This window comes from Macrobrachium nipponense, chromosome 42 (assembly GCF_015104395.2).
Source record: "Macrobrachium nipponense isolate FS-2020 chromosome 42, ASM1510439v2, whole genome shotgun sequence".
NCBI lineage: Eukaryota > Metazoa > Arthropoda > Malacostraca > Decapoda > Palaemonidae > Macrobrachium > Macrobrachium nipponense.
Window position 1 is genome coordinate 50,693,164 of NC_061103.1, and position 21,580 is coordinate 50,714,743.

Here is a 21,580-nt window from a genome sequence, read left to right on the forward strand (position 1 = left end):
TGCCCCCTGACTTCAAGTGCCCGAAGAGCTCCCCCTTGGATCGTCCTCCTGTAGCTGTTGCCGTACCTGCTGCCTCTGTTCCTGCCTGTGGAAGTGCTGCTGCTCCCGCATGTCCCTCCGGACAGGTGGAGTTGGGCCCTGTTGCCACTGCAACTGCCCCAGCTCCATCGTGGATGGGGGACATGTCTGCTGTCCTGAGGAAGCTGGCAAAGAAGAAGAAGTCCAGGAAGAAGAGGAAGGTGTCATCGTCTTCTTCATCTTCATCTTGGTTGTCATCTTCTGCCGCCTCTTCCCCTTCAACTTCAAAGGCCCCCCAGCCGAGGAAGAAGAAGGTGGCCTCGCCCCCCACAGAAATCTCGCTCAGAGACGTCTAAGGCTCTGTCCCGCTCCGGGGGGACTGATGGGACTTCAGCTGGTCCTCCCGTTCCTCCGGGAATGGGGCCCGTCTCTCCTTCCTCAGGGAAGAAGAAGACGGGGACCGTGGCTCTGCTCCCGGCTCCAGAGGTTCCACCTCCGGACCAGGAACCATCTCAGCCGCTCGCTCGCAAGCGTCACCAAGTGTACGGTCACTTACCGGTGATTGTGCAACCAGGAAGCAGATGACTGAGCATGCTCACCGTCAGGATCCAGGCACGGAGTGGAAGGTTGGTAAGGGTCGCTCAGGTGACTCTCGCCAGACTGGCGATCGCTCTCGCTGCGATCGTCCAGTTCCCAGGGTTGATGAGATGGTCCCACCAGACCGTCCACGTGTCGAGGCTGGGAAGAGGTTCCCCCGGTCACCAGGACCACCCTTGGCTGCTTATGGTACCGTGGGGACGGTGCTTACTCTCACCAGGTTACCGGACGCTACCAGTCACCCGACCGTCGCTCCCACAGGGACCAGACGGCTTGCACGACTGGTAGCAGCTCCCCTGACGCACGAGACCTACGCTACCTTCCTCGGTCCAGTGCTTCTCCACATGGAGACCGCTGGTCCAGACCTGCAGCTCGATCACCACCGCAGGTTGGCGATTGCCTGCAGTCCTCCCGGCCTGCCAGTTCTGCTGGTAGGCAGAGCAGGAGTGTCAGGTCTTCCTCGCCTGTCCCTTCAACCTCCTTGGGCTACACCGGGAGTGAGGTGAACAGGATTGACCATGAGGAGTGTGCTCCTTACAGTCTGGCCACGAGAGCCTATGATCCTGGCTTGGTCCTTGGACCAAGTAGATCGTACGCGCAAGTGGTTGGAGGAGACCTTGAAGGGTCTGGTGAGGTTCTTCCTCCTGAAGGAAGAATGTCTCAGGAGGTGATCGGCCTGGATGGAACTGATGGTCCATCGCCTCAGGATGCGATCACCCCAGAAATACAGAAGTCCTTTGCATAGGTCATTGCATTGATTCGTCAGCACAACGACCTCGGGGAAGGATTGGTGAACCTAGAGCGACGGTGGGACTACCCCAGTCTTCCTTGGCCGACGGTGTGTTGGACCAGGTGAACGCTCTCGTCTCCGGACAGGAGGACTCACTCAGGTCCAGCAGGTCGGACAAGCTGCCTCCCCCTCCTCTGCCTTGTCAACAGCACTTCTACTTGCCTTCGGTAGACCCATTGCCGACCAAGCAGGTTGATCTGGAGATAGCTCGGCTAACTCCGGGAGTACCTCTTAATCACCTGCTGTCAGAGAACCTCTGGTTCTCACAGCAAGAGGCATCGAGCCTGGAATCCACTGCCATGGCAGCTTTCCAGGCCGTCTCCTGGCTGGATCTGTGGTCCCTCATGGTATCCAGAGTCGCAGCCTCCTCGGGACCTGTCGTTCCCGAGGAAGACTCGGCATTCGGGAGACTCTGCCAGTCTGGAGGTAGGGCCATCTCCTACTTCGCCCACCAGACAGCCAACCTGTGGGACAACCTGGTTCTGAGGAGACGGGACTCAGTCCTGACTCACGTAACCAGAGCGGCCGCTCCAGAGGTGACGTTGGGTCTATGCAACGGACCGTTGTTGGGTTCCTCTTCTCTCTTCCCGAGAGAGATGGTGGATGCTGCCTAGGAAAAGCAGAGATCTGAGGACAGTGACCACTTAGTACACCAGGCAGTTACAAAGACCTCTGGGCGGTCTCGTTCAACTGCGGCCAAGCCTCGGAGCTTCGCTACCGCTTCCTCTGCTCCTAAGACCTCAGCACTGCCGGGGCAGCACGAGGTAAGACCCAGCCTTCCTTCCTCTTTCGCTTCAAGAAGTGAGCGTCAGCCATCCTCTCAAGCCTCCTTCTCTCACGGGAAAGGGGCTAAGCGGAACGGGAAGAGAGGGAAATGCTAGGGACGGCGTTCCCCCTCATCTACTGCCGGAAGTGGGGGGGTGCCTGGCGAGCCATTGGGTAACTTGGCACCACTACGGAGCCGAGACCTGGGTAGTGGATGTCCTTCGGGAGGGATACCTACTGCCCTTCAAGTAGAGGCCACCCCTCACCTCACACCCGGTCCACCTTCAGACGTATGTCCCAGGTTCTGCCAGGGACGTAGCACTGAAATAAGAAGTCAAGACCATGCTGAGCAAAGGAGCTGTGGAGATCGTGCGAGATCAGTCACCAGGTTTCTACAGCTGACTTTTCCTGGTGGAGAAGTCTACCGGGGGGCTGGAGACCGGTGATAGATCTCTCTCCCTTGAACCGTTTCGTTTGCCAGACTTTGTTCACAATGGAAACAGCATGCTCAGTGCTCGATTCCATCAGGGAGAAAGATTTCCTGCTTTCAGTGGACCTGAAAGATGCGTACAGGCAGTCCCCGGGTTACGACGGGGGTTCCGTTCTTGAGACGCGTCGTAAGCCGAAAATCGCCGTAAGCCGGAACATCGTCAAAAATCCTAAGAAAACCTTACTTTTAATGCTTTGGGTGCATTGAAAACTTTGTAAACTGCATTCTTATGGCATTTTTCATAAAAAAAACCCTTCAAATATTGATTATTTTGCATTTTTGGTGTCATATTTCATCTGCCAGATGAGCGTTGTAGGCGTCGTAACCCTGGAACATGTGTCGTAACCCTGGAAATAATGTCTGATGAATATAATTCAAAAGCGTCGTAACCTCGGAACGTCGTAAGCCGAGACTGTTGTAACCCGGGGACTGCCTGTATATCCAAATACTCATCCACCAGTCCTCCAGGAAGTACCTCTGCTTTATCCTCATCCTCGATGGGACGGTGTACCAATTCAGGGCACTTTGTTTCGGTCTCTCAACCGCCCCACAGGTGTTCACACGAGTGTTCACTCTGGTGTCGGCTTGGGCCCATTCGGTCGGGATACGTCTGATGAGGTATCTTGACGATTGGCTGGTCCTGGTGAGCTCCCGCTCGTAGTTGCGACAGGACAGAGATCGACTCCTTGACTTATGCCGCAATCTGGGGATCGTGGTAAATGTCGAGAAGTCAGATTTCGAACCCAAGCAGAGGATAAAGTACCAGGGGATGCTGATTGATACAGTAGCAGCACGATTCTTCCCCACAGACTCGCGGATCAGCAGGTTCAGGGAGGCAGCCAGACTGTAATGCATTACAGGAACAGTCAGCTCAACAGAGGCAAGTCATGATCGGTCACCTGTCGTCACCTGCGGTCTCTTCAGTGGAGACTAAAGGAGGGCTGGTCACAGGCACGGGATCCACAATCCTTCCTGGTTCCTCTCATGGAGGAAGTAAGGGAGGACCTGGCCTGGTGACTAGATGACAGGAACCTCTTAATAGGAGTGCACCTACACACTCCCCCTCCGGAGATGCTTCTGTTCTCAGACGCATCAACCGAGGGTTGGGGTGCACACTTGGAAGAGTTGCTGGTTGTAGGAGTGTGGAACCATCATGACAGGCACCTTCACATCAACTTCCTGGAATTCAAGGCTTCGTTTCTGGCACTCCAAGAGTTCCGGGAACGACTGATGGGACACTCAGTGGTATTGATGAGCAAGAACACACCAACGGTAATGGCATACGTCAACAAACAGGGGGGGCCTAGTGTCCCTCGTTGCACCAGTTGAACAAATGCAGGTGCATGAGTGGGCCTTAGCTCACTCGGTTGAGCTGTCAGCAAGATACATTCCAGGCAAGAGGAATGTAGTGGCAGACAAGCTCAGCCGCCAGAATCAGGTGATTGGGACCTGTGGGGGCGTCCAGTAGTGGATGTGTTCGCCACCCAGCCCAACAGAAAACTTCAGCTGCAGAGGATGCGTTCCAACACCCGTGGGACAACCTCATAGTCTACGCCTTTCCCCTGTTCTGCCTGATTTGCAAGGTGATCAGCAGGGTGCTGGTCACCAACAATCTTCGGATGATTCTGGTGGCACCCAAATGGCCTCAGGCCATTTGGTATCCGGACCTGCTGGCTCTTCTCTTGGAGGCTCACGAGAGATTCCCCCATGGCACAACCTGCTGTGTCAACTGCATGTAGAACGGTACCACCAGGCAGTTCATTCTCGTGTCTTCACGGCTGGCAGTTATCCACCATCTCTTGAGAGTGAGAGGCTTTTCTTGCCGAGCAGCAACAGAGATGGCTGATATCTCAGACAGTCCTCTGCAGCAGTATACTGGGGAAAGTGGTCTGCCTTCTGTGGTAGCAGATTTCCTCATCTTTCTTCGCCGAGAGAAGCTCCTCTCTGTCTCTGCAGTCAAAGGGTACAGAGCCGCCCTGGCCCTAGTCCTTAAGCTGCAAGGAGTTGATATTTCCTCCTCCATGGAAATATCTCTCCTAATGAGGAGCTATGAGAGGTCTTGCCCACCCAGGGAACTCAGGCCCCCGGGGTGGGATGTAACTCATCCTAAGGAGTTTGACTTGTAGACCCTACGACCCTCTGTAGGAGTCGTCAGACAGGGATCTGACCCTCAAGACCGTCTTTCTGCTGGCCCTGGCATCATTGAAGAGAGTAGGAGAACTTCATGGTCTTTGCTTCAATGTTAAACACTCGAGGGGATGGGGATTAGTTGCGCTCTAATTCATCCCGGATTTCGTAGCGAAGACTCAGAACCCTTCGGTCCCTGACGCCAGGTTTGAGTCCTTCACGATCCCCTCCCTAGAGGACTTCACTGGTAATGATACAGATGAGATGCTGCTTTGTCCTGTGAGGGTGCTACGGTGCTATCTGAAGAAAACTTGACACCTCAGGCCTGAGTGTTGACGTCTCTTCGTTAGCACCTGGTGATCAAGAAAGAAGTGTCCAAGAACACTGTTTCTTTCTGGCTTCGTGAGGTAATCAGGAAAGCGTACAACTTCGAGAGGAGTGCCGACATCAGTACCTTTCACCCGAGAGCCCACGAAGTTAGAGGTATTGGTTCTACCCTTGCATTCCGCAAGAACTTGATGGTTGCATAGGTGCTAAAGGTAGGGGTGTGGTCCAACCAGACCATCTTCTCCTTCTACTTTTGGGATATTGCCCATAGGCCCTTGGACACTTTTCCTTGGGACCAGTGGTGGCTGCTCAACAAGTTGTGTAGCTTACCCAGCTCCTTTACAGGACAAGGTTGCATCTCATCCTTGTGGTAATTGCATGAAGGGAGAGTGAATGAGAGTGTGACTGGCTTCTCTTCCTTCCTCCTTTCTTCTCTCTTCCTGCGGGCAGAGGATAGCGGTCGTCACATCCTGGAGAGGATGACGGTGTAGGTAAGCTATGTAACTGAGCTCCATTCTATCTCTTTAGTTAGGGATAGAAGCATTAATCCGTCCTTCCCTAAAAAGGGGGGAAGTGGACAGCAGTAAGAGACAAACCCAGTGCTATATATTTGGCCTCTTACATACGACTTAAGTTCTTGCTTGCTATTCATAAGAGGTACGCATGCCTCCCTCTTATGAATTGGTCCGGAAGTCTGTCCATTGGTCTTGCATTGATCTAACTCCAATCAGTTGGACAGAGGCTAGGTTCCCCCCCCCCCCTTGTTCTTATGACCAGGGAGGGAACCTTGGTTGGGCAAACACCAGTTTGTTTACAAGACTCAGATTCCTCCCACCAATCAGTGAGTCTTCCTTATGTAAGGGGCCGATGGTTTGTATAACATGTAGGAACTAATCAAAATTTTTGAAAGTAAATTGTATTTTTCCTAACTGTACAAACCTGAGGTCCTTTACATATAGGCCCACCTCATGACACCTCTCACTCTGTTCCTGGGCCTAAAGCAAAGCGGAATGTTTATATCCAGTCGGGCGGGACTCCCGACTAGCAGACAAGCAGTTACTGCCTGACTACCTTGTTATAGAATCTTACGACCGAGTTCCAGCTGGCACTCAAAGTAAAATCCTTATGTAAGACCTCAGGTTTGTATAGTTAGGAAAAATACAATTTACTTTCAAAAAATTGGAGTATTTGTAGATATTTTACAGTTTTAGCTAGTTGACTTGTATGATTAAACTTCATCATTAATTCCACTTCTTTTAGGGACGTGGAGGGATTATTATCAACGGTAAAACTCCTTCTGAAAAAAGGAACCTTAGCTCAAACTGACATAAGCAAGCTGCTGCTTTCTGATCCACTGTTTTTAAGTTTACCATTGACAGCCCTGTGGAAGTTCATCTGTGTTGGTGTTGTTTCTTTTGAGCAGATCTTGAAAAGGTAAGCCTCCTGTTGTGAATATGGGTGTTATTTTATTCATTTTTAAAAATATTTTGGCTGCTGATATAGAGGAGGAACAAGATTTGTTTCCATAAATTTTACTGTTGCCGTTTCTTTTTCTTAAAACTAGATTTCATACAATCAACTTACCTGTCCAGATATATACATAGCTAAGACTCCGTCGTCCCCGACAGAAATTCAAATTTCGCGCCACTCGCTACAGTAGGTCAGGTGTCTGCTATTAATCTTGTAAGGAATGCGAGGGATTGAATGCAGAAGAGTGGAAGACTTTGACTTCTTATTTGAAGAAGTTAGAGAGGGATAGAGTTAGACGACTGAAAGGTGTGAGTTCAAGGCCTATTGAGCCTTTCACAGATAATTCTAATCCTACTGATGTAGATTCTCCCTATATATCTCATTCTCAGAGTGCTTTTTCGGATTCGCATCGGAAATCGCCAATCTGAAAGCTACTATTAGAGACATGAAGTCCAAGATGGCCGACTCCAAAAGGTAAGGCTAGTGATAGTGAACATTTCAGTGAAGTGAGTTCTCCCAGTGTTTGTGGAGTGGGGGCGTTTGATCGTCCCTGCGACGCTCCCAGGCCTAGACCTCTTCCAAGCTCCCTATGCCCGAGGAGAGGAAAGTCGAAAGCCTTAAGGAGGTCGTGGGGAATCCCCAACGGTCAGACGTCCCTTCAGCTAGCTCTGCTTCATGGCAGGCGGCTCAAGGGCGCTATAGAAAAAGCGTCCTTCGCGAGTGTTTCTCGTCCTCTCCCTCTCCCTCACCTAAACGAGGGTGGAAGGAGTCGAACTTATCGAGACCGCTGAAGCGTCATATGAAGCCCGACATAGATTCGAGCCCAGAGCGCTTCTCAGATGACGCTCCGTCTGCTATTAAGAAAGCGAAGGTGGCGTCAGCGTCACCTGACGCTTGTGCGGAAGTACCCCTTCTTTCTTCTTCCCGAGTGATGACGAAAGGCGTCATGCACTAGACGTGGGAGAAGCGTCAAGAAAGATAATTATGGCGGTTCAGGACAACTGTCATCTCTTGTGGGAGTTTTAGCACCCCGTCGGAAGGACGTCACGCTCCAATTAAGAAGTCTCGTCCTCTCTACATCACCTCCTCGAAGAGAAGCGGTCAAGACAGACGTGAAACTGCTAAACGTCTTGCAGAAGCTGCGAGTTCGAGAGCTAGAACGGGGGCTTACGAGAGTTTCGGAAAGCCAGAGAAACGTAAGACGTCTTTTAGAAGTGAAGCGTCATTCAAAGCGGATCTTAGACGTGACGCTCCATCCAATATTGTGACGCCGAGTAGGACGCCTTTAGAGAGCGGAGCGTCTTCCAGGCGTGAAGCGTCATCAAGACGTCAGCAAGAGACGTCAGCTATGACACTCGGAGAACGGGAAGCGTCATACAAGGCGTCTTCTAAAGTTCAAGAGAAGCCGGAGCTTGTGACGCCGTTCCAGGTCTTGTAAAACGGGAAAAGGAAAGAGTATCATTCCCTTAGCCCCTCTCCTATTAGGAGTTTGTCTCCTCCAGAAGAGGAAAGTTCAGAAAGGAGAACGGAGACTCAGATAAATCCCGAGTTGGAGGAAAACTCGGATGATGAAGATCATGGAAGAGAGGGTTGTCCAACTATAAGGTTTTGACTACCCTGCTTCTTGAGGAGTATGGAGACGAGTTGACTCCTGCTGCTCCTCCTTCTCCGCGCTCGCTCTTTTCCAGTGCTAAGACGAAGAAGCCCTCGTCTTTTCTTAACATGAAACCCACCATCTCGATGAAGCGGGCATTACACGCCTTAGACTCATGGATGAAGTCTAAGAAAGACTTAGTCAGGACAGTCTTTTGCATGCCTCCAGCAAGATTAGCTGGGAAAAGAGGCATATGGTATAAGACGGGAGAGAATATGGGTATCGCTCTCCCTTCTACAACAGAGGCAGATTTTTCGACTTTGGTTGACGCTTCAAGGCGTCCAAGTCTCAATTCTGCACGAATTACATGGAGTATTTCTGAACTGGATCATCTCCTCAAGGGACTCTTTCATGTATTGGAAGTCTTCAACTTCTTAGATTGGTCCCTTGGGGTGATGTCCAAGAAAGCCCATGATTCAGAAGGAATCGAACCTGAAGCCCTGTTATGCATTTTGTCTTGCATTGACAAAGCGGTACAGGATGGTTCTTTTGAAGTCTCTTCATTATTTGGAGGCAGGTCTTTTAAAGAAAAGGACGGTGTATGGCGCCTTCTTAACAAAGGCAGTCCTCGCATGCTCAGAGGGCAGCTCTACTGTATGCGCCTCTTTCTGACTTTTTGTTCCCTTCTCAGTTAGTTGAAGGACGTTGCTCAACTCTTTTTACTGAGAAGGCGACTCAGGATCTTCTGACGCAGTCAGCTAGGAAGAAGAAACCTGTTTCGGTATCTGACAAGAAAGGACCTAGTACATCAATGCAGCCCTTTCGAGGTGGTCCGACCTCCAGACCTCCCGCAAGAAGGAAGGCTCCGGAGAGAGAGGTAGGTCTGCCTTTCGTCCCTTTAAAAAAGGGAAAATGAAACATCTCTCCCTCCAAGCACCAGTAGGTGCCAGGCTCCTGGGATTCGTGGAGGCCTGGACACTGATAGCCACGCGGACGCGTCTTCATTGACTATCATAAGGAAGGGATATCGTTATCCCTTTCCTGAACACTCCTCCCCTAACGTCAATACCAAGGGAACTATCAGCCAAGTACAAGGACCCTGTGCTGAGGGATACTCTTCGATCGATGGTGGAACAAATGTGGGACAAGAGAGCGAGAGAACTAGTACTGGATCAAAACTCCCCGGGGTGGGGTTTTACAATCGCTTTTTCTAGTGGCGAAAGCCTCGGGAGGCTGGAGACCAGTACTGGACGTCAGCTCTCTGAACAAATTTGTTCAGAAGGAGAAGTTCTCCATGGAGACTTCTGCTTCAGTCCTAGCGTCATTACGACAAGGAGATTGGATGGTGTCTCTAGATCTCCAGGACGCCTACTTTACTTTACGTCCCGATCCACCCTTCATCGAAGAAGTACCTCCGTTTCATGACGGGGGGAAGGATCTTTCAGTTCAGAGCCTTGTGTTTCGGCCTGTCCACAGCTCCTCAGGTCTTCACAAGCCTGATGAAGAATGTGGCGAGATTTCTTCACCTCAAAGGAGTGAATGTCTCTATGTATCTAGACGACTGGCTCATCAGGGCCAGATCGGAGAGACAGTGCTTGGAGGACCTAAAGTTTGACTCTGGATTTGACCAAGGCGTTGGGATTGCTTGTGAACCTCGAGAAGTCTCAGCTGACCCCCAGACAGACCTAGTCTATCTGGGATTCGGATGGATTCTCGGGTTTTCGAGTTTTTCCTTCGCAAGAGAGAACCGCAAAAGGTTTGCGGATAATCTCTCTCTTCTTAGAGAAGCAACAAAGTCGGCGAGGGAATGGTTGAGCCTTCTTTTGGGGACGCTTTCCTCGCTGGAACAATTCTTCCCTCTAGGAAGACTTCATATACGTCCACTTCAATTCTTCCTCAAGAGGTCTTGGAGCTGGCAACCGACGACTGTCGGGACGTTTTTTCCATCCCAGTGGAGATAAAGGCACACCTACAGTGGTGGTTGCTACCTCTGGAAGAGAACAAAGGGATCTCTCTAAGAACACAGAACCCAGACCTAGTGTTGTTCTCCGACGCGTCGGAGACAGGTTGGTTTGGGGAGCGACATTAGGCTCAGAGGAAGTGTCAGGCACCTGGGATCCAGCACAGGTGTCCTGGCACATAAACTGCAAGGAGCTCTTCGCAGTACATTTGGCCTTAAAGAGCCTAGAACCTCTGGTGTCAAACAAGGTAGTGCAAGTAAACGTGGACAACACCACCGCACTTGCCTACATTCGGAAACAGGGAGGGACGCACTCCTCGTTCCTTTACGAGCTCACGAGAGACCTATTACTTTGGGACGTCTCACAGGAACATCTCCCTCGCTGACAAGATTCGTACAGGGAGTAAGGAATGTGAGGGCGGACAGGCTCAGCAGGAGGAACCAGGTCTTCATACAGAATGGACTCTACACGAGGAAGTGTGTCTCGATCTCTGGTCTCTGTGGGGAACTCCTCATGTGGATCTCTTCGCAACATTCATTTCAAAAGGCTCCCAGTGTTTTGCTCGGTCGTGGAAGATCCAAGAGCAATTATGGTAGACGCCTTCCTGCCTAAAATGGTCTCGAGTAGACGTTATGCTTTTCCCCCATTCAAAATCCTGGGGTTAGTAATGAAAAAGTTTGTGGCGTCAAAAGAGACGAGGATGACGTTAATAGCCTTTTGGCCGGCCCAGGAATGGTTCACGGAGGTGGTAGAGTGGATCGTAGACTTTCCAAGATCCCTACCAAGAAGGACGGATCTTCTCAGACACACTTCAAGAGGTACCATCAAAACCTCCCCGCTCTCGCTCTGACTGCCTTTCGACTATCGAAAGACTTGTCAGAGCGAGAGGCTTTTCTCGCGAAGTGGCAAGCGCGATCGCGAGAGCACGCAGAACCTCCACTACGAAAGTATACCAGTCGAATGTGGGAGGTATTTAGAAGGTGGTGTAGAACCAAGAAGTTGTCCTCCTCCTCTACCTCTATAGCGGAAATTGCTGGATTTCTTGCTATTCCTGAGAGTAAAATCTCATCTAGCCGTATCCACAATAAAGGGATACAGAAGTATGCTCTCGGCTGTATTCAGGAACAGAGGATTAGATCTGGCAAATAACAAAGATCTCCACGATCTCATAAGATCTTTTGAGACTTCAAAGTCTAAGGAACCAATACCTCCGAACCTGGAACCTGGACGTAGTCCTCAAATATCTGTCTTCGGATAGATTCGAACCTCCTCATCTGGCATCGTTTAGAGACATAACTAGAAAATGCCTATTCCTTTTATCTTTAGCTACGGCAAAAAGAATTAGTGAATTACAAGCTCTGCAGGATAAAGTAGGATTCAAGGGAGACTCGGCTATTTGCTCGTTTAAGACCCTGTTTTTAGCGAAAAACGAGAATCCCACGAATCCCTGGCCTAAGTCATTCGAAGTCAAAGGAATGTCGAGTCTCGTAGGCAGAGAAGCAGAGAGGTCTCTATGCCCTGTGAGAGCTCTGAAGTTCTACCTTCAGAGAAAGCGTCAGTTGGGAGGCTCTAGACAAGGTCTTTGGTGCGCGGTAAAAGACCCCACAAGACTGATGTCCAAGAATGCTCTGGCGTTCTTTTGTAAGAAACGTCATTACGGACGCTCATAAGGTCTGTCCTGACGAACAATTACAACTACTGAGAGTAAAAGCTCATGAAGTAAGAGCGGTTGCGACGTCTCTCTCGTTTTATAAGAATATGTCGCTTAAAAACATCATTGATACGACATACTGGAGATGCAACTCAGTATTTGCATCTCATTACTTGAAAGACGTACGTGTGACGTATGAGAAGTGTTTTTCTCTAGGTCCTATCGTATCGGCAGATACGATTCTGGGTACGGAAGCCGACACCAATCCTTAAATGTATATACTGTTCTTCTTTTTGGATATGGTCGAGAGTCTCTTCGAACAATGGAGGATTTGGCTCGCACGGGCGGCCGTCTATGTTGTTCAGTAAGAGAATTCTTGTCATATCCAATTAGTTGAGTATAATTTTTTTTTTTGGAAAATTATGTATGTGTGCGTAGTGGTTTTGAGTTACGGTTGTTGTGACGAGTTCGGGGATAACTCGTAACAATCCTTAGTTCTAACATATGGTTAGGATCAGGTGGTCGGGATTGGTTGTGTGCTCCTTCATAAGGTGTATTGTCATATAAGTGGATCAGCACCCATTGACAAAGTCCTTTTAGGCTCTGCCGAGTAAGCGGATAAGACCCCCATCGGCAGACCCACAAGAACTCTTGGCCATAGATCATATATCTCGCTAAAGTTTCTTGAGGTGATGCAGACTACTGGGCAAACACCCACGAAGTCTACCACCTATCAGGTAGGAACCAAGGTTTTATTTATACCTACAACATATGTTGTTTACCTGTCTATTCCATATAGTAGCTGTCTCTTACCCTCCCCCACCGAAGGGTGCCAATCAGCTATGTATATATCGACAGGTAAGTTGATTGTATGAAAATGATATTGTTATGTTACAATAAAGTTTCATACATACTTACCTGGCAGATATATACAATTAAAGGCCCACCCAGCCTCCCCGCAGGAGACAGGTGGAAGAGAGAAAATATGATAGAAAACGGGGATGGTTCCTAGTCCTGCCGCCCAGGGCAGGCCGGTAGATCACCTGACCTACCTGTAGCGAGTGGCGCGAAATTTGAATTTCTGTCGGGGACGACGGAGTCTTAGCTATGTATATATCTGCCAGGTAAGTATGTATGAAACTTTATTGTAACATAACAATATCATGTTTCACATAAGTGACTTACCAAACAATTACATTAGCTGTACGCTTTCTTACCTGGCAGTCGAAAATTCAAATTCCTGGTGGCGGTAGCTGCGCTGCCATTGTTTGTGTAGGTGATACAGATCCCGCCCACTTTCGGGAATACCTGGTACTGCTGAGCTTTAGACTTCAGTTTGTTTTCTGCCGGCCACGGGGTAACACCGGTGGTTTGTTGTTGCAGTCAACTTTTGTCGCCATTGTGGATTTTTTCTTTTTGGTGATGTACAATTTCTTGGTTGGCTTTTTTGCTTCATCAGTTAGCTGCCTAGTTATTAGCAAGTTTTAACGAAGATGTCTGATACTAGTTCTTCTTCAGTTAGGTTTTGCAGCGATGGTTGCAAAACTAGATTAGCTAAACTATGTTACAATCCGCACTCCAAATGTGTTAAATGTAGGGGTCAGTGCTGTAGCAAGGAATTAACTTGTGATGAGTGCCGTAGTTTAGATGAACAAGGTTGGAAGACTTTTCAAACTCATTTGGATAAGATGGACAAAGATAGGAAAAGGAAAACAGCTCTTAGAGCGGGTAGTAAAACTAGAGTAGAGAGAACTCCCGTGCCTTTAGAGGCAAACAAACCGTCACTATCTTCTCCACTTTTATTGAATATTTCACCCATTGATAGTCCTCCAACTTTAGTACCAATTACTCCAGACCAGGTATCCCATGTTTCCGATCCCAACACCATTTCCTTGTTAGTGTCCAAGATGGACAAGAAATTTTAGTTCTTGGCGAAATCTGTTATGGATTTGGGTATGTCGTTTCGTGCAAAAGTGACTACTACTTCCATTACCATGATGACCAGTTGATAGGACATCCCCTCATGTCCCTGCTATTTTCACCATTTTGCTTGCTCCTGCTCCTCCACACCATCTTGAAGAAGGTGAAGAAGTCAAAGAAGTCTAAGAAGAGAAGTAGGAAGGTACCATCATCATCATCTTTGTCTGCTGCCACCTCCTCCCCTCCTTCTTCCAAAGCCCACAAGCAGAGGAAGGAGGTAGCTTCTCCTGCCTGGAAGAAGTCCCACACTGGGTCTTCTGAAGGGGTCTCTCTCCCCGAGAAAGACACTGATCTCTTTCTGGCTCTCCTCGGTCTTCGGACTCAGGACTTGTGGGTGCGTGAACGTCCAAGGAAGTCTGGGCACCCACCACTTCTGCAGAGGGAACTTCTGCGGAACCTTCGTGTACTGCGGAACCTTTGAGTACGCAGACCTCCAAGGAGGTGAATGCTTAGGTTTCTGGGAAAACTCTAGTCACCTCAACCAGTAACATGGAGTGAGCTTCACGTTCTGGTTCAGGCACGTGAGAGAAGGTTGGGTTCAAGCATGCAGGTGCTTCCCTTACCACTACTTGCCCAAGTACGCGGCTAGGGTCCTGTGAAGGTGCTGCTGACTTAAGTGTTCGCTCACCTGGAGTTGCTATGAGGAGGTCCCCCTTATAGTCGTCTTCTCTACAGGAGGTTTCGGCCTCAAAGACAACTGGAGTACGTCGTGAGGACAGTCCAAGCTAATGCCTGAGAGTGTGTGACCGTTCTTCCCGGGTTAGCTTGCGTTTGTGTGAATGGGCTTGCTTACCTGTAGAGAGCCTTCGTGAGTGTTTGTGTGAGCCTCTGCCCTCTTGGGACAGCCCTCCTCCCATGTTTGCATTAGAGGAGGGGCTCTCTTAGACCTGTAAAGCCATTGTCACTGCTGGTTGCCGATCGCTCTTGGCTTTCCCCTCCTGCCAGGACCGTCGTTTCTGATAAGACAGGTGAGGGTACTCACTCCCTCTCTCTTGTCCCCTCGACTTCCTGGCAGTATTCTGGGAATTGCGAGTTGGGTAGAAGGGTTCGCGAGTGCCTACCTTCCAAGTCTAACTCAGGCTTGGTCGGTTAAAGCGGGGGGGGGAAGCAACTCTTCCAACCTCTTCAGTGATATGAAAACATCTTGCATAACTCAACATCTATTTGGTTCGTCTTAAACAATAACTCTTGCACATCTCACACCGGGGGAGGGAGAAAGAAACCTCTCTCTCCTCCCCCGGGATAAATGCGATAGGCTACTAGTAGCCTAACAATTTTACATGTACAATATGCTAATATTACGCCGAGATAGGCACTAACACGCTCTTGAGAAGCTGTGGGGGGGGCTAGAATATAAACTAATCAACCTTTCTTTAAACCCCAGAGGACCTCATGAGCGCGTTAGGCCTCTCTCCGAACCAATTCTAACTCGGATAATCATTAAGCACGTAATATAAGATACGTCTGATGACTGTATGCATAAAAATTTTTTGATCTAGTTAAAATTAAAAGGGAAATAATGTGTACCAATACTACACACGTTCTGATGATGCTCCCGAAATGGCGGACATGCCGACGGCCCCCCAATACATTTCTAAGGGGCCGAAGGCCAATTTGGGAAGCCCCGCAACTATATAAGTTACGAAAACACAAATTGGAATACTCAACTTAGAAGAAGGAGGAAGTTTTGCAGACGACATCGTTAAATGTAGAGGAATTCTTGGGAGCTTAGAAAAACGTGTGCACTTTGTCACAGAGCTAAAAACAGGAATGTAGATGGCACGCGAGTCGGGTAGTAGTAGCGGGAGCGAGGTGGGAGGAGTAACCTTAGCAACGGCTCTTGCCGTGAGAGGGATTTTGGAAAGGAATCCTCTAATTGGCAGAAAATGTGTGAATAGTGGCTTCCACTTGCCTTGTACGTTATACCCGACACCCTTTGGGTGCTCGCACAAGGGTAGTAACCTCAGCATACCGTGCTAGCTTTTTTCTCTGGTATATTTAGGATCTATTTATACAGGCGGTCCCCGGGTTACGACGGGGGTTCCGTTCTTGAGACACGTTGTAAGCCGAAAATCGCTGTAAGCTGGAACATCATCAAAAATCCTAAGAAAACCTTACTTTTAAAGCTTTGGGTGCATTGAAAACTATGTAAACTGCATTCTTATGGCATTTTTCATCAAAAAAACCTTCAAATATTGATTATTTTGCATTTTTGGTGCCATATTTCATCTGCCAAATGAGCGTTGTAGGCGTCGTAACCCTGGAACATGCGTCGTAACCCTGGAAATAACGTCTATTGACAAGTGTCGTAACCTCGGAATGTCGTAAGCCGACACCGTCGTAACCCGGGGACTGCCTGTACTTAGAAAAGTGAGCTACAGGAACTTTTCACCAGGCTACACAGGTCGAACACAGAAATAGATTTTTCCTTTGTCAAAATCCCTGATTGCATCCTACGCCAGCTCTATCATGAAGGCTTATAAGGCAAGCAAGGTTCTTGGATCCACCCGTTCATGTGCCTTAGTGGTCGAGCAGGGACCAGGACTTTCTGGTGAGGTTCTCCCACCTGCAGGTAGAGTATCATGAGAGGACTGTGAATTGGACGGACTTGAGGGTCCTCTGCCCCAAGACACAGATTCTCCTGAGATTCAGAAGACCTTTCCAGGGATTGCCACATTGACCCATCAACACAATGATCTCGGGGAAGGGACCTTGGCTGTGTCCGTTGACCACCCTTCACGTCTCAAACTCCCCTGAGGACTTAAGAAGGAATCCAGAACTTCTGTAGGCTTGCTTTGGTCCTCACTTGCCAAGGGATTTTTGGATCTAGTGAACTCTCTTGTCTTTCGGGAGGAGAGTTCCCTTCGATCCAATCGTTTGGCCAAGGTACTTCCCTTGCCTCTGCCTCACCAGAAGAAGTATTACGTGCCCTCGACGTCGCCATTGCCAATGAAACAGGTTGACCCAGACTTGGTTTACTTAGCTTCAGGTCTCTTCCTGCAGTATCTTGGAGTAGACGACATAGTCTTCTCTTCACACAACAGGAAGCAGCAAGCCTGGAAGCCATTGCCATGGCAACCTTCCAGGCGGTCTCCTGGGTGGACCTGTGGTCTCACTGTCCATGATTGCAGCCTCTGGGGGTTGCCTTAACCTCATGGAAGGCTTAGCTTTCAGGAGTCTGTGCCTATCTGGTGGTACGGTTATCTCCTACCTGGCCAACCAGATGGCAAACTTGTGGTCCAACTTGATGCTGAAGAGGAGGGACTCTGTTTTAGCTCTTTGAAATGGATTGCTGCTGGGTTCTGCCTCTTGCTTCCCTCAAGAGGAGGTAGATGCTGTGGTGGACAAGCGTCATGTCAAGGATAAGACCAACCTGTTCATCATGTAGTGACAAAGGCATTTGGGTCTTTGTGTGTCACTACGGCCTGGTCTTTCGGTCCAGCTAACAGTTCCTCAGGCCATAAGAAGTCCCAGGTTTTAAGGGGTGCTCAAGGAATCACCCAGCCTTCTTCTGCCCCTAGCAAGAGGGGTGTGCATCCATGCCCCCTTTCATCTCCTTTCCAGTTCAGTAAAGGGAAGGGAGGCAAGGGAAAGAAGGGAGGAAAATGCTAGGGTCAGCATTCTTCTCCACAAGCTGCCATTGGTGTGGGGGCAGAGAGCCTGTCAAGACATTGGGCAACATGGAGCCGAGGCCTGGATAGTGGTTGTCCTTCAGGAGTGCTATCTATGTCTCTTCGAGTCACGACCACCCCTCACCGACACTCCAAACCAACTCCTGTCTTCCATAATTGGCTTGCCAAAGGATCTCACTCTCCAAAAGGAGATTACAGCGATGCTGAGAAAACATGCTGTAGAAGTCATGACAGATTGGTCCCCATGCTTTTACAGCCGACTCTTTCTTTTGGAGAAACGGGGAGGGGTGGAGGCCAACTATCGATCTCTCTCCCTTGAACTGATTCGTTCGCCAGACTTTGTTCAATTTGGAAACGGCCTGTTCAGTGCTCATTTCCAACAGAGAGAATGAATTCATGCTTACAGTGGACTTGAAGGTTGCATATTTTTGAATACCCATTCATCCGTCCTCTGGCAAGTACTTCCGCTTTGCCCTAAAGGAGATGGTAATCCAGTTCAGGGCATTTTGTTTTGGGTTCTCGACTGCTCCCCAGATGTTCATGCAAGTGTTCACCCACGTGTCAGCTAGGGCCCATTCGCACAGGATATGTCTGTTGAGGTATCTCAATGCTTGGTTAGTCTTGGCGAGGTCTCATCAGCAGTTTTCCAAGATAAGGATCACCTTCTTGAGTTATGCTGTGACCCGACGTTATGGTAAATCACAATATTCTCGATTTCATACCTAAGCAGAGGATAAAGTACCTGGGCATGCTGATAGATATGGCAGCAGCAAGATTCTTCCCCTTGGACTCTTGTAATAGCAGGTTCAGGAAGGCAGCGCAATCATTGTAGGGGCTTTTCATATTTACATAATTGGGGCAGAATGGAGAGATTCGGAGGTTATTCATTGAACCTAAACCTTTACCCCAACCACCTAAGAACCTAAACCTTATTCCTTAATATTACAGCAGTCTGAGACTTTCAAGCAAAGCTGCTATATCTAACTTAAACTTACTTAACTTGCTTTTACCGCCTAAAGAACCTAAACCTAATTCCTAACCCTAAATCTATAGTGTTTTATCCCTAACTATCAGGAGAACCTTAATCTGATTAAATAATCATGATCTAATTCTTCAGTCTAATCTACAATCCTCCCACCTTAATAGTACTACATATCAAAAGAACCCCTTCTGATGCTAAAATTTTCCCAACTTTGTTCTTCCAGACTTCTTCAGATTGGAAATCGGCTTTCTCAGCATCTATCTTGTTTAGTTGTTTATATCCGTCTTCTTACTGGAGAGATTAATCAGTATTTTCTTTCTCTTTACCCTGCTGTCAAACTTTATTTGCGGCAAGTGTATCGAGATTAGCACCTTTAGTGTTATATATGGGAGAATGGGGAAAAGGGTGGTACTTATAAGTTATTTTTGCACTCTCCAATCTAGCAGCTTTGCTTCTGAACACTTTATTACTTCCTGTATTTTTAACTACTTTTCTGTCCTAGGTGATTTATTTTTTTCTATCAGGTTCGGTAGAAGAGGAGAAAGACAGTAACTGCAGGTAAAAAACAAAAAAGAAAAAGTAAACATTGATGAAGACCACTTCACTTCAGACATTCTTAAAAAATCAAAACAGTTTCAAAGACCACAGACTTTCCACAACAAACTCACAACTTAAGTATACCACATTCCCCCTAATTAAAATAAAGGAAATAGAATTTCTCTCTCTCTCTCTCTTTCTCTCTTCAAAATCCCCTTCTTACCACCCATTCATATTTCAGAACTGGACCTTGAGTTTGGGTCATGGCTTCTCATTCACCACCTCTTCTTCACTGACCCCTACTGCAACCTCACTATATTCACACAGCCTTGGTTCATCTGCCTCAACCCCAGCAGCACCTGTTTTATCATCTCTTTTGTACTCTCACTTAACTGCTAGGCTTTGATTCAAGTTATCCAAAATTCTCCACTCTCACCCTGCTAACTCTTTTGCATTCGAACTCTCTCCCACACTCACTTTTTCAATACTTTTACTCAAAGGAAACTTACAAACACTGCACTTTTTGTCTTTATCACGACTTGGTGTTGTCCCAAATCTGTCCAAATCTTGCATATCCTTGCCCACATTCTTTGCACTCTCTGTGTTCACTCCTTCCACATTCCTCTGAAATCCCTCAAAATCAATTTCACCCTCATTCATATTACCATCATACCCCTCGTAATTCATCACATATACACTTGGAGGCATGCCAGTGGTTTTATGTACAGACCCATTATACATTGCTACCACACTCTTCCTAACAACAAATCCCATTCCTTCTCTCAGTCAATATTTGTTATATCTCACTCAGAGATCCTTATAGTTTGTCTCTGCATGTATATTGAGTTGTTACTACGTGCATGAACCACACGCTCTCAACATTAGCTCAAAAGGTTTTACCAACAAACTTTGGCCCATTATCACCTCAGCATTCGTATGGACTTCCTAACACATGCAGGCAACAAGACCATACAGACTACTCTTCCAATGTTTTCACTAGTCTTACCCTTCACTGCTGCACAACTTACAAACTTCCTCTTATAATCTACCATAATGACCATGGCTGCATCTCCTCTTACAGATACTGGCAAAGTTACACAATCAATTTCCACTGACTCAAATGGTTCTTTCATACTCAACTTCAAACTAGGTGGGCTAGCATACATTTTTCTGATAATTTTCCCTTCTGACATTCTTCACTCGTTAACTGCCACATCCGTACAAATTTTCCTCAAATATGGTGAAAACATTTGCTTTTTCATAAACTTGATTAACTTAAACTTCCCCATATGTCCATATTTCTCATGGAGTAAAATGCACAGTCTTACTGTTCCACTCATTGAGAACATTGGAACGTACATCAACTCTCCCATCCTTTTTCTTCAAAATTACGCCGCTCCTTCATACAACACAAATCTCTCGGCAAACTGTATCCATGTACTTAACAACAAAGGCCATCTTCTTCCAGGTACTCCCTCTCTCATACACCTCTGTAACTCCTCACTTATCAAACACTTCCGCTGCATCTCCTAAATATCTTCTGTTGTTAGCAATTCATTCTCACTCTTGTCCAACTCCACTATATCCTCCTCTTCACTCAGACTCCTATCAATCACTCCCACAAACCTGGCCTTATTTACTGTTTCATTTTGAATTTTCCCTATAATAACCTCATCTTTCAACAGAACTCCTCACCCAACACCTACGACCAGTCCATTCTTCCTCGAGAAATCCATCCCAGACAGGAAACTAGAGTACGGTATTTGGTCATCTCTCAGTAACACAAAACATGCTTCCACCTAAAAGTCTCCCAACCTCACTTCTTCCCATCCAACTGATCTTCCCGCTGTACCTCCTATTGACCCATTCACCACTCTCCTTTTACTGTTCCAATTCACTCTCTCAACATCCCTAATCACATGCGCATTCACTAATGATATTTGTGCTCCGTGTCAATCAAACCACAGTAGTCCTCCACTGAAATCCCTCCCGCAATCATTGTATATCCCGTCTTGCGTACACAGTGATACTCGTCTCTTCCGCCTACCGAACATCCTCCATTCACTTCCTTACTATCACCTTCCACTTCCAACAAATCTAGTATTCTCTCTTCAATGCTTCCTCCTCATATTTCTGTTGATAGCTCTTTTTCTCTACAACCCAGATTTAGTGTACCCCACTCAAACACTGCAAGTGCAATTTGTGTTCTCTCTCTTTCACTCCCTCATGTTGATACACTGGGTTTCTCACCTCCAATGTGTATGGACACAATCACCTTATACTATTTACTAACTGCCATCAAAATTTACTGAAATGGGGCTACTCCAGGAAACATCATAGTTCTCAGACTCCTCTGATACGTACTGTTCCACATTTGACACTCACAAACATCCAGGCCTCTAGCAAACTTCTTCAGTTACCACCGACCTCAGTTCATTCACACTTCCAAGTACCTGTACCTTCAAACCTTCAGATACCAAATCCTTCAGTCCATACCGCACACTTCCAAAACATCAAGTCACCACCTCCCTTACTTTCACGTGCTACTACAATCTGTAAGGGACTTTATTGCTTGTCCTTTCATTTATTTGTAGGCCACCAGTGTATTGCAGTCTTTTTATATTTATTGTAGATTTGTAGATTCTCTGGATACTCTGGA

At 47.7% G+C, this 21,580-nt stretch overlaps 1 protein-coding gene across 1 annotated transcript in view; it reads left to right on the forward strand.

Annotated features, from left to right (window-relative positions):
* Positions 1-21,580, forward strand: part of LOC135213204 (uncharacterized) — a 46,203-nt gene that overhangs the window by 17,412 nt on the left and 7,211 nt on the right. Inside the window, exon 3 of the mRNA XM_064247179.1 lies at positions 6,375-6,548. Within this exon, the coding sequence (XP_064103249.1) occupies positions 6,375-6,548 (174 nt within the window). The remainder of the gene's footprint in view (positions 1-6,374; positions 6,549-21,580) is intronic.